A 12,600-nucleotide genomic window follows, 5' to 3' on the forward strand; every position below is an offset into this window, starting at 1 on the left:
TCCAGCAGGCATTTTAAGGTAGACTTCAGTTTTATGATGAGTATTTAATTGCTTCATTTTCTGTGTGGTTTCCTTTTTGCTTTTAGAATTGATAATGATTAAGCAGGATAGTAATGTCTTAAACAAAGACAATAAAAATAAAACAAATACTTTTGAGCGCAAATATAGCCAAGGGCTGCTAGTCGTGATGGCTGCAGCTGCTACCTCCAGAATCGGAGACAGGATGTCTCTGGATGCCATTTTGGGGCTATTACCCTCTTGCCCTGCTTTGGGGCTTCCCGCGGGCATCTGATTGGCCACTATGGGCATCTGATATACTGTGGGAAACAAAGTACCTTGGTACCTTGGTTTTAGAACAGCTTAGTTTATGAACAACTTGGAAATAGAACGCTTCAAACCTGGAACTAGGTGTTCCGGTTTGTGAACTTTGCCTTGGAAGCAGAACATGTTCCGCTTCCTGTTGAGTGTGTTCTGTTTGTAAATGGAGTCCCCTGCTGCTAATTAGAGGCTTCCTATTGAGTCTTTTAGGGGACCCAGGTGGCGCTGTGGTTAAACCACTGAATCTAGGGCTTGCTGATCAGAAGGTCGGCAGTTCGAATCCCTGTGACGGGGTGAGCTCCCGTTGCTTGGTCCCAGCTCCTGCCAACCTAAAGCACATCAAAATGCAAGTAGATAAATAGGAACCGCTACAGCGGGAAGGTAAACGGCGTTTCCATATGCTGCTCTGGTTCACCAGAAACGGATTTGTCATGCTGGCCACATGACCTGGAAGCTGTACGCCAGCTCCCTCGGCCAATAATGCGAGATGAGCGTGCAACCCCAGAGTCGGTCACGACTGGACCTAATGGTCAGGGGTCCCTTTACCTTTACCTTTATTGAGTCTGTTGGCTATTGAGTCCTGAGCGCCCACACAACACAGAGGAGCTTTTGTTTTTGCTATTTTTTGTGGTTTTGTTTGTGTGGCTTTTTCATTTTTTTGACTGTGACTTGTTCTTCATTTTATGGGACTGACTTGTGACTGTGGCTTATGCCTTCGTTTTTGTGACTTGCTTTTGTGACTGTGTGGAACCCAGTTCAGCTACTGATTGATTGATTGATTGTATGACTGCAGAAATGGATAAAAGCCCCCCATCCAAACAATGACTATCATCAGTGCACGTGTATGTATATATATGTGTGTGTGGGGGGGGGGGGTTATACACACAGAGAGAGGATACTACAACTCCCACCAATCTTAGCAATGTAAGAATGTTGGATCAAACCATTGGCCCATCTTAATGGTCCCAGCATATAGTGGGTAACATTAGAAGAGTTAAAATGCACATCGAAACCTGCTTTGGGTTTTAAAATGTTTAGATAAGGGAGAAAAAAGAGAAGACCAACAGATTTTACCCAGAAAGGTATTCATATGCAACATTCTTGGTGAAGTCACTGTCTCTTGTACTGCAATATAATATCTCGTGAGTAGCTGGGACAGAGAGCAGGTCTTCCATAAAGGCCTGTCAGGTTCACATATTTGAAGCAGACCTTAAATTGTCTGACGTTGTGCTTTCCCCCCCATCTTCTTGGCTTTTTTGTTTTCACTTTAACAGGGCAAGTGTTTTTGCAGATGAAAGACATACTAGAAGACACGTATAAAATCTACTGTTACCAGCACGATGATGCACACGTCCTGCTGGAATCCTACGAAAAAGATGAAGAACTGAAGCAGCATATACGTGACTGCCTATTGTCCTTAAAGTAAGAACTTTTCAAATGGTTGTCTCCACCCCTTGCTCACTGCCTGTCATGGGAGAGCTTAAATGGATATAAAACAAAATATCTCCTATAAATCCAGAGTTTTATGGCGTTTACTAGGAACATACACTTACGCGCCTTTCCTGGAAATATGAATATATTTCACTGTTATTAGAGGGATCCCAAATGGAAAGAATATCCAAGATGCCATCGAAACAGGCTTTTTTTTTTTAAAGGTTGCTTCAGGGAAGCACCATCTTAAACTGAAGCATTCCATCCTTTTAATACATTGAGGACATCGGTGTCTAAATTAAATTATCACCATAATAAAATCCTTAACCCTCATTTTGTAAAATTGTGCATAAGTATATTGGGGCTTGTCTTTGCCCCTCCCCCCCCGGCAAGCCGTTTCATTATGGCCCTTCCCGTTACAAGCTGCTTTTTCAGGAAGCTGTAGGATCAGATTTATCTGAACTATTTGGCTTCTGTGTATAACCCCAGAGAATCTAAAAAAAGCCTTCCCCAGGTGCTTTAGACTACAACTCCCGTAATACCTGACCATTGGTCAGGTAGCCCAAAAGCTTCTGAGCTGCACCAGATTGGGGAAGACTGATTTAGGACATATGTTGAAAACAAAAAAGCCTTACTAGCAGGTTGCCTTATTATTATTTTGGTAGTGATTGAAGTCCAATAATGCAGTTGATTTAAGTATTCCTTGGGTATTGCAAGGGAGCAACACTTGGAAGTTAACACTGTTTGGTCCCAAATCCTAAACATGTCTACTCAGAAGTAACCCCCACTGGTATGGTTTGGACCTAACAGCAAACCATAGTTTAGTGTTGCAAAAATAGACCTAGGCAAGCATCTCCCTCCTGCTGCTGCACGGCTACAAGGTGGAGTTTGAAAGCTTTTAATTTTAGCTTACACTGTTGGCCATGTCACCTGAACCTTAACTGTGGTTAATGTTAACTATGATTGGTTGAATCTGTTTAGCTTTTTAAAGTATGGTTTAAGAATCTGGCTTGTGGACCCTCACGCCCAACCAGCCCGTTCACGCGCAGGCAGGCAGGCTGTCTGGTTGGCCTCTCCCGTTCGCGCTCTCCCATTCGCACGCAGCTCTCCCGTGCACCCAACCAAGAAGGGGCTCCACTCCCTCGGGGTTCTGCTGCTGCTTGGCTGCCGGTTCGAGCTGCTGCTCAGCTGCCAGCGGCCGTTTTGGTGCGGCGGCGCCAATCGCCATGTCCCTGTGGAAGCCGGGCGATGGCGGCGGCGGAAGCGCAAGGCAGGCGGGCTGCCCAGAGGAGGCTCGGTCTCCCTGATGGGCCATCCCTGGACTTTCTCCTCCTCGCGGCGCCCCTGCCCTGCTTAGTCTTGCGAAGGTTTCTATGGCACAGCCATAGAAAACTTCATCTTGCGAGTCTGAAAAAAAATCGCTAAACGTTTTCGTCTTGCGGTTTTTTCGTTGCACGAGGTGTTCGTCTAGTGAGGTACCACTGTACGTATGGACTTGGCCATTTAATTCCATATAATGAGGATCAGACTGTTAATAGATCCCTTTCTCTCTCTCTCTCTCTCTCGGCAGAACGATATATGAAGAAGGGTATGTACCATATTTCTTTTTTGTTATTATTATTACATTTTTACCTTGCTAGGCAGGGCTGATGGGAGTTGTAGTCCAAAACATCTGGAGTGATGTGGGTGAAGGACAGCAGGGGTGAGGAACCTATGGTCCTTCAGATTTTGCTGACCTAGGTACGCACATGGAGATGCTGGGTGGGACTGATGTGAGTGGGAATCCAACAGCACTTGCAACATGTTTGGGAAATCGGTATAATTTATTCATTCATTCATAAATTACTTTCCACTTTCCCCCTTCAAAATGAAGGTGAGCCTAAGTAGTGACCAGAACAAAGCATAAAATCAAAATAATTTAATTGGGTTTTTAAAAAAGAGATATTTATAGGTGGATTTTATTGTATTTTATGTTGTAAACCACTTCGATATATTTTATGAAACTGCAGAAAATAAAAATTCAAATACATAAATAAATCTGCAGTTCGAAAAACCACTGGTTGGAAGGGGCACCATATTCTCCTGCTGAATACCCTTGGGACAAGAGGACTTGAGCTGGGCTTTGCTGCTTCATGTGTCTCAGTCATTTCCCCCAGAAATTCCAGATTTCCAGCCAGAATTCTACGAAAGCAGAGACTGCTGTTCTCTTCCTCTTAGCCCTGCTATTTGTGCCATTCGGCAAGATGCAAAGGAGCAAGGGGGCAGTTGACAGGGTTATTTTTAGCTGAATTTAAAGCAATGGAAATGGCTTTTGTGCAGTCTTCATCAGGCTGTCATCTTGGGGGCGGGGGGGGGGGGCGGAATATGTTATGCTGCCAGATTGATATTTGACTGATCCATGAAAAGAGTACACTGGGCCCAGAGGTTGGGAACTTGATGCCAGGGGTTCCAAAATCAGAGGTGTTCTTGCAGAACTGTCCAGATCGCGCCCCCTAGCCACTGACAAATTAGCTCTTCTCTCCGCCTCTCTTCCAACCCCTCCCCCCTCCAATTCAATTCACCCTCTATTAAAAACCTTTTCTTATGAGGCAATAATGAATTTTTTTATTTATGGACGAATTTTTAGCTGATTTTGCACCCACCCCTCTCATCTGCGCCCCTGGCGGGGGCCCACCTCATCACCCCCTAGCTACGGCCCTGTCCAAAATGGTCCATACATCTCTCCCCAGGTCATACCTCCACTCTAGGCCACACCCCATCACCCTAGGTCATACCCTTCACTGGCCCTACGAACATGCCTGCCTCAAGTTCCTTGAACTGTGATAATGTCTCTTCCTTGCTACTCTACATGGGCCACTGGCCAATGGTGGCAGTGTAGCCTACTGTACAGAGGTATGTGTCACACCTGTTGTCCTGCCCACTTTTTTTTTGCCTTGGGCTGAAAATAATCCCCTCCCATGCACCAAGTGGATGAGTTTTCTGGGGATCTACAGGTGAAACTCAGAAAATTAGAATATCATCGAAAAGTGCATTTATTTCAGTAATGCAACTTATTATTTTTTCTTTTTCTTTTAATTTTTACAAATGCTTCCTTTTGGAAATTCCACAGTAATAAAACAAATAGTTACAATAATACAAAAATAAACATCACTATTACATTTCATTAATTACATTCCATTTATAATTGACCCGCCTAACGACAAATAATTACAATTGCAACAAATAAAGGCTCGACATATCTTGCTTTGCATGTCATGCATCTATCTCACATATTGGTTTCACCTTTTAAGTTGCATTACTGAAATAAATGCACTTTTTGACGATATTCTAAGTTTCCGAGTTTCACCTGTACAGGAAGCTGAATGTCTGTGTTGCGTGAATGGGTCCATCTAATAGATTCCTCTTGGATGGGATGAGGCAAAAATTTAAAAAGTTTCCTCTCTAGATAAAGATCAAGAGATTCTGAGTAAAGATTGTGACAAGCCATATAAAAGAGAGAGAAAAGCCTGAGTGTGTGTGTGTGTGTGTGTGTGTGTGTGTGTGTGTGTAAGAAGAGCACAGACTTGCCACAAATTGCTTGTGCCGCACTTCCACAAATTAATGTGCGCTTATCACCTTCAAAAACAGATGCTATAAACTGTGAGTTGCACATGGGATGTAAATTGGTCAATAATTCATCAGCAATTACCTTTCAGAGGCCAGTTTATGGATGACCCCGTGGTGGCTGAATAAGGGGGACCCACGAAACCTTTTGGCTTTCACAATTCAGGCACAATAACGGTCCCTGTTCTTGGAAACCCTAATGAGCATTTTAGCTTGTGGATTCATGCCCTGGAAACACCTGCCTCCAAGACATTTCAGCTTCACAGTAACCCTTTCTCTTGCTGCTGCGCTGAGCCCCATAACTCACAGCAAAGGCAGCAGATTGGTGATTATGGCAGAATAAATACCTCTGTGAGATCTGTGAATAATTTTTTGACAGTCGCACACAGAAATAATATGTGGCCACGGTGAAATCAGAATTCTTCTGAGGATAGATGTTTGCCGCTCAGTTTAAGCAGGGAGAAATGCTGTACTTTCTTGCGTGGTAGCAGCTCCCCCAAGCTGTCAAGCCAAATTGCCTGCTTCTTTCTCTGCCCAGATAACCGTCGCTGAGTTCAGTGCAGAGCTGAATTAGCCTTTAGGCTAAGTGTGCTGTAGTGCGAAATCCCAGCCAGTGTAGTTCCCTAAACTGGGATAATGTACTAGATAACTTCTCTATGAAGAGAGTCACTGTACTGTCCCATTTGCTGGACTCCTCTAAAACTATTCAGCTTGGAACATATTGGTTCTTCACTTATCACATAACAAGGGAGCAACTTCCCCAGTTGTGGGGAAGTTTAAAATATTGGTAGCCTATTTGGAATGAGAAGCAGGACACTATAGGTAAGGAGATGCACGACTGAATGTTGCTCCTGCCTTAGTTGTTTTTTTAACAAAATGCCCTTCATATATAAAATAGAGGAAACATCCCTAAGAGTCCAACCAGATTAGTGTTCTTCAACATCAGGTCCCCAGTAGTGTTGGACTACAACATCTGTCATCCCTAACCAAGTGCTAGCATGGCTGAGGCTGCTGGGAGTTGTAGTCCAACAACATCTGAGAATGAACACTGCTGTATTGATAAACCAGTTATTCACCATTCATCGTGATTTGCTTGTATAAAGCTTATGCAGTGGTTAGATTATGCCCAGTCTTTATTGAGCATTCATTCCAAATTGTTTACGGGGTAATTGTATGACAATGAGCGTTCCTCCTAAATTCCTCCTGATTTGCTTGCAGAGTGTTTGTACATTTTCCCATTAATGATTTGTTTATCTCACATATTTCAGTCATTTTCCAAACTGCAGAAAGTCAAATTTAAAAACAACAACAACTAGATTTGTTGCATTAGAACAGGGTTTCCCATCATTTTTGACCACTGGTCTGGCTAACTAGGGATGATGGGAGTTGTAGTCCAAAAAGACCTGGAGACCCAAGTTTGGGAAACTCTGCATTAGAGCAACAAGACTCCTTTAAAGGACCTCTGTCAGTTAAGTCCAATTGCGAACGACTCTGGGGTTGCGGCGCTCATCTCGCTTTACTGGCTGAGGGAGCTGACGTTTGTCCGCAGACAGTTTTTCCGGGTCATGTGGCCAGCATGGTGAAACCAAAGCAGTGCATGGAAACACCGTTTACCTTCCCACCGGAGCGGTACTTATTTATCTACTTGCACTTTGATGTGCTTTCGAACTGCTAGGTTGGCAGGAGCTGGGACTGAGCAACGGGAGCTCACCCCGTCACGGGGATTTGAACCACCGACCTTCTGATCAGCTCAGTGGTTTAGACCACAGCGCTTCCCATGTCCCAAGACTCCTTTAGTCCACTTTAATTGGACAGATGTAAAGTTCTCAGTATGTGCTTGACTCGTTCCCGCAAAATACTTACAGCAGGTATATGTTTAGAGGCCCTAAGCAAGGAAATGATCATGGTGCGCTTCCAAGATGTAATTCAAGATAAAAACAATACTAAACTGTAAAACGGCATTTTATTAGACAGGCCACCCACTTACGATGCCAGGTGATGCTGTGCCTTGAAGGACCAGTTGTTGAGACTTCAAAGCACAGCACAGCACTATTTGAAAGCCTTTTTGCTGCTTGGAAAATGGCTTTCAAGCAGCCCTCCCCCCAGCCTCCTGCTTGAGCCTCTGAAAAAACTATTCATCCTGTTGAGTTTAACCCATCATTTGCTAACTTCTGCTAAGAATCCCCATTCTAGTATTGTAAAGCTACAGAGGCTTAGTCCAACAAATTCAAAACCTTGTTGCTTCCCTGCCCCAAGTCAATGTTCAAGATCAGTTCCATTGACTGTCTTTGAGCTCACTAGTTTCTAAAACTGGATTCTTTTGGGGGAAGGCATCGCTGTTTAAAGTGGCACAAAAGTGCTTTCAAAGTATGGTGCAGATAGGGCTTTAGGAAAAGAGGATTTCAAACAATGGCCTGATTACCTGGGTTTTTCACGAATCGAGAATATCTGTGATCATCGTTCCATTTTGCGCCCCCTGTCCTCCTTTCAAGTTGCTCAGGGCGACAGAACATGAGGTTATTCCATTTTACAACTGCATCAACTTCAAGGGTTTTTTGTGGGGGGGGGTAGGGGGGGGAGCTACATGTTGTTATTCAGCAAATGACTTCATTTCATTGCCTGCCATCTGCAGAGGAAGTGGATTCTGTCAGAATTAAGCCAGCTGCGTTAATATGAGTGTAAAGGAGTAGCAGCGATTTGCGATGAGATCAGTCTAGCTACCTATGGTGCTAGAATTTTTTACTAAATCCACACGAAGACGGTGTATGGCTGAAGAAGCATCACAAATGAATTATCGGCTTAATTTTCCTGCACAATGTATGTCACAAGATGCTACAGGTCTGTTTTAACTTATGCAGGGAGACTGTGTTTCCTCTCTCTCTCTCCTCCCTTCCCTCTCCAGGGTTGCGGTGTGATGCTAAAACATGCATGTTAAAAACACAACTAATCTAAGGAGAGTTATCGCTGGGTAATCTGACTGGGTTGAATTAGATGGGCTGAACTGGGTAGCAATTCCTGCCCCAGGGGAACCATTATCTCTTCGCAAACTTCCTATCTTTCCAACCCATATTGCTAGATTTTGTCATGCACAAATGCAAGCAGAGAGCTGTTTATCACTTGGGAAGCTATCCAAAGAGTAACTGTGGAAGCAAAGGCACACTTGAAATCTACCTCACGCCATTCCTGAAGCTGCTTCTAAATATTTGCATTAGTACGGGGTTTCTGAGGAAAACAACAATAATTTCTAGTTGCTGCCGCCACCGCTGTTTTAAAATCAATTGTGCTGCAGAAGCAGAAGTCTATATTTGGTGCAGCATCTTTTTTTCTTTTTTCTTTTTTATTTATTGAGACCAAAAACAATTTAACAATCAATATATCCAATTACACCCCCTTTCCCCTCCCCTCCCTCCCCCTCCCACCCTCCAATATTTGGTGCAGCATCAAGCAAGGAAGAGTATGGTTGCTAATGCTGGATTTTATTTTTATTTTTTTAAGATAATCTCATCCTACGCCATCTTATCAAGAGGTCCATTCCAAACAATGTAGGAATCAGGCCATTGGTGTTGTGGCATCAACCCTTTGGAATTCCCTCCTGTTAAATATTAGATGTGTGCTGTCTCTCATGTGTTTCCAGCACCTACTGAATACTTTTTCCCAACAAGCCTAGATCTTCCCCAGCTTGCATCTTTCCTGAAATTGCTTTTAAGATGTTTTTAGATGTTTTAGATGAAGGAAAGGGGAAAAAAATGGGACTGTTTAAAATGAAAAGATACGACAGAATGAAAGGCTTTGAAATGTTTGCCTCAAAAACATTATACAATCGTACCTTGGTTTTGGAACAGCTTAGTTCCCGAACATTTTGGCTCCCGAACGCCGCAAACCCGGAAGTGACTGTTCCAGTTTGCGAACTATTTTTGGAAGCCGAACATCCAATGCGGCTTCCACGGCTTCTGATTGGCTGCAGGAGCTTCCTGCAGCCAATCAGAAGTCAAACTTTGGTTTCCGAATGTTTTGGAAGTTGAACGGACTTCTGGAATGGATTCCATTCGACTTCCAAGGTACAACTGTATATTAATAAAGAATGAATATATCAGAAGCATATATGCTACAAGCAAGCATTGATGTAAAGGTAAAGGTACCCCTGACCATTAGGTACAGTCGTGGATGACTCTGGGGTTGCAGCACTCATCCCACTTTACTGGCTGAGGGAGCCGGCGTTTGCAGACAGCTTCCAGGTCATGTGGCCAGCATGATTAAGCCGCTTCTGGCGAACCAGAGCAGTACATGGAAACGCCGTTTACCTTCCCACCGGAGTGGTACCTATTTATCTACTTGCACTTTGATGTGCTTTCAAACTGCTAGGTTGGCAGGAGCTGGGACCGAAAAACGGGAGCTTAATAAAGAATGAATATATCAGAAGCATATATGCTACAAGCAAGCATTGATTTATGGGTTGCCAAACACACAAGTTGAACATGATGATGCTTCTATATTAGGGTTGCCAACTTTCTAATAACAGGAGGTGCATTTAATCTTGACACTATTGCCGCCCTCCATGCCCTCTGTCCTCTGCCGTGTGGCAGCAAAGTGACTGACCAGAGGTCAGGTGATTGGCAGTGCCCCATCACACTGTCTGCTACTGGCTTTGAGGTGAAAATGTAATAAAGAGGTACGCTTAAAGATGCCATCTGCTTGGCAATGTCATACTGAGTACCTATGTAGTGGTGACAGACTACAGCCACCGTTGCTTGCTGTTCACTTTAGGGGGTAGCAATCATATGATCTCACATGCAGCACCCTAAACACTGTTTTAGCACCCTAGGGTTCTGTTTCTTGAGACATATGTGTATACTTTTTTGTTTTAAGATAGCAAGAAGGCTTAAATGCCAAGTGGAACAAAACTAAATGGTTGTTTGTGACAACTAATCACAATTTTTACAGGGGTGAAAATGCTCCTAGCATCAAACAGCTGGAAGCATTAGCCGCATCAATATGGAATATAAAGCATTAGCTAGCAGCAGGTATACCTGCAATTAGAATGACTCACGATAACAGTTGTTTGTTTTTCCAAAGTTCATATATTCTTTCATCCACTAGATATTTTGCAGTAAAAGGAATAGCTTCACCAGTTATGGATTTGTTGTGAAAGGAGCCACTACAAGGAACCAAGACCTCCCTCTCCCCCACTTTCATTTATTGAACTTAGCAGGGCTTTGTTTAAATTTCAGGGGGAAACCAAACCTCCTGGACATGGGATCTCTGATGATCAAACCCATCCAACGTGTGATGAAGTATCCCTTGTTGCTATGTGAACTCTTGAATGCAACTCCCAGGTCCCACCCGGACCACAAAGCATTGCAGGATGCCTTGGTTGCTGTGAAAGGCATGAATACAAATATAAATGAACTTAAAAGAAGAAAGGATTTAGGTAAGACAGTGTCAACAATGTGGGGTAATTGCAGGGAAAGGCTATTTCCCCTGAACCTGGCTTGAGGGCTTTTCAGAAGCATCTCATTGGCTACTGGAGAATACAGGATGCTGGACACATGGACCTTTGGCCTTATCCAGTGGGGTTCTTGTAATTTTTGGCTTGTGCTCACAAAACTGCAATAAGTCTTGCCTTCAACCTATGTTTCAACTGCCTTTCCAGGTATTGTTTATGTTCCCATGTCAGTTTGGGTGCATGCTCTGTGAGAAGGAGTTTGGAAGCTTCCATTTTAGTTTAACCACAGTTTAGGGTGTATCTAAACACTAAACTGTGGCTAAGCTCAACTATGGTTAGTAGAAACAAGGCAGCTTCATAAACCTTGGTTTGAAGTTGGTTGGTTTTTCTGGGTTTGGACAACAATGCAAACTATATTTAATGAAAAGAAACTTCCTAACGTGAAAGCCTCTGAACTTCATTGCATGGTGGAAGAGGAGAGGGTAGGTCAAGATTAGCTAAGAGAGGGGCAGGATGTAAGTCTTATTCGTGTTGTGATAAACCACAATTTATCTGAACATGGCTACTGACCGTGAAAATTAAATGGGTCCTTTAAAGATGTTAGTGTGTGCCTTGTAGAATTAAACCAAAGTCCATCTTGTTCAACATTCTGTTTTTCAAGTTACCAGCTAGGTGACCTCAGGTGCTGCTCATGAGAAAAACAGCATATTTGACTTCCAGCCTACTAGTCTTAACTAGTGAGGGAGAAAATGAAATATTATATTTGTTTCAGGTCCACCATTGGATTCTTGAATTTGCATAAGGTGTATAAGAAAGTTAGGGCATTTTTTTCTTGTTATGTTTCAGCTTCTGTCAAGCAGATTCACTAGGGATTTAAATCGTGAAGGCATGAAAAAATTATAGCACACAGAATTATATGTTCTGCAGTAAATAGCATCAAAGGAGCTATGGTACTACAAACAACAGGAACAATTAGAGAGATGGATTTTTAAAAGCTTATATGGCCACAATGATTTTCATTATCCTTGTTATTTCCATACGTAGTAACCTTCATCTCTCCCTGTCTTTCGTTGATCTCTTCATGACTTTCAAGGGCAGTAGGATCAGCCCCATATAAATGCAGGTTTGATGTATTGACCTATTATTTTTCTAATTGCAGTACTAAAGTATAAGAAAAATGATGAAGATGAATCCCTGAAAGAGAAATTTGCAAGACTAAACATTCACTCAATTAGTAAGAAATCCAAGAGAGTCACTGGCCACCTGAAAATTCTGACTGGAGGAGAACCTCAGGTATTTAGGTGTCTGGCATTTTTCTTTACAGAGTGTTTTAAAGGGTGTAAACTAAGAGCGGAGAAGCTTTTTTGCTCCATTGGCCAGACCCTAATCAGGGTCGATCTTGCAGATCAAATTTGACAGGCAGACAGAACTGCCCACTGGGAACTGCAGCACAAGGCTCATTGATAGCCCTGTGCTTGGCATTTTCAGAAGCAGCCTGGCAAGAAGAAGTCCTGTGTTTCTGATGGGGATAAGAAGGGGAAATGCTTGTATTGCATCTTCTGCTCTAGAATGGGCTTGTTGCTGCACCACAGAGGTTAAGGAGTGTTCAACCATCACTGTCATGCCCTTGGAGCCATGTAGCTGCAATCACACAGTCTTTGCAGCTGCTCATATGATGGGACTGTCCATCGTTAATAGATTTATCGTGGCAGGAAGAGGACTTGAGAGCACAGCAGGCAACGTTCATTCTGACTTTTGCCATGGAATTCAGGAATCCAAATGGATACTGTATTCATGTTTCTCAA

At 43.1% G+C, this 12,600-nt stretch overlaps 1 protein-coding gene across 2 annotated transcripts in view; it reads left to right on the forward strand.

The window, feature by feature from the left end:
• Nucleotides 1-12,600, forward strand: part of ARHGEF38 (Rho guanine nucleotide exchange factor 38) — a 53,980-nt gene that overhangs the window by 21,472 nt on the left and 19,908 nt on the right. For both annotated transcript variants that reach the window (XM_035112853.2, XM_035112854.2), the window contains exons 4-7: nt 1,593-1,740; nt 3,320-3,337; nt 10,581-10,780; nt 11,955-12,088. In XM_035112853.2, the coding sequence (XP_034968744.1) occupies nt 1,593-1,740; nt 3,320-3,337; nt 10,581-10,780; nt 11,955-12,088 (500 nt within the window). The remainder of the gene's footprint in view (nt 1-1,592; nt 1,741-3,319; nt 3,338-10,580; nt 10,781-11,954; nt 12,089-12,600) is intronic.

Source organism: Zootoca vivipara, chromosome 9 (assembly GCF_963506605.1).
Source record: "Zootoca vivipara chromosome 9, rZooViv1.1, whole genome shotgun sequence".
In the NCBI taxonomy this organism is placed as follows: Eukaryota; Metazoa; Chordata; class Lepidosauria; order Squamata; family Lacertidae; genus Zootoca; species Zootoca vivipara.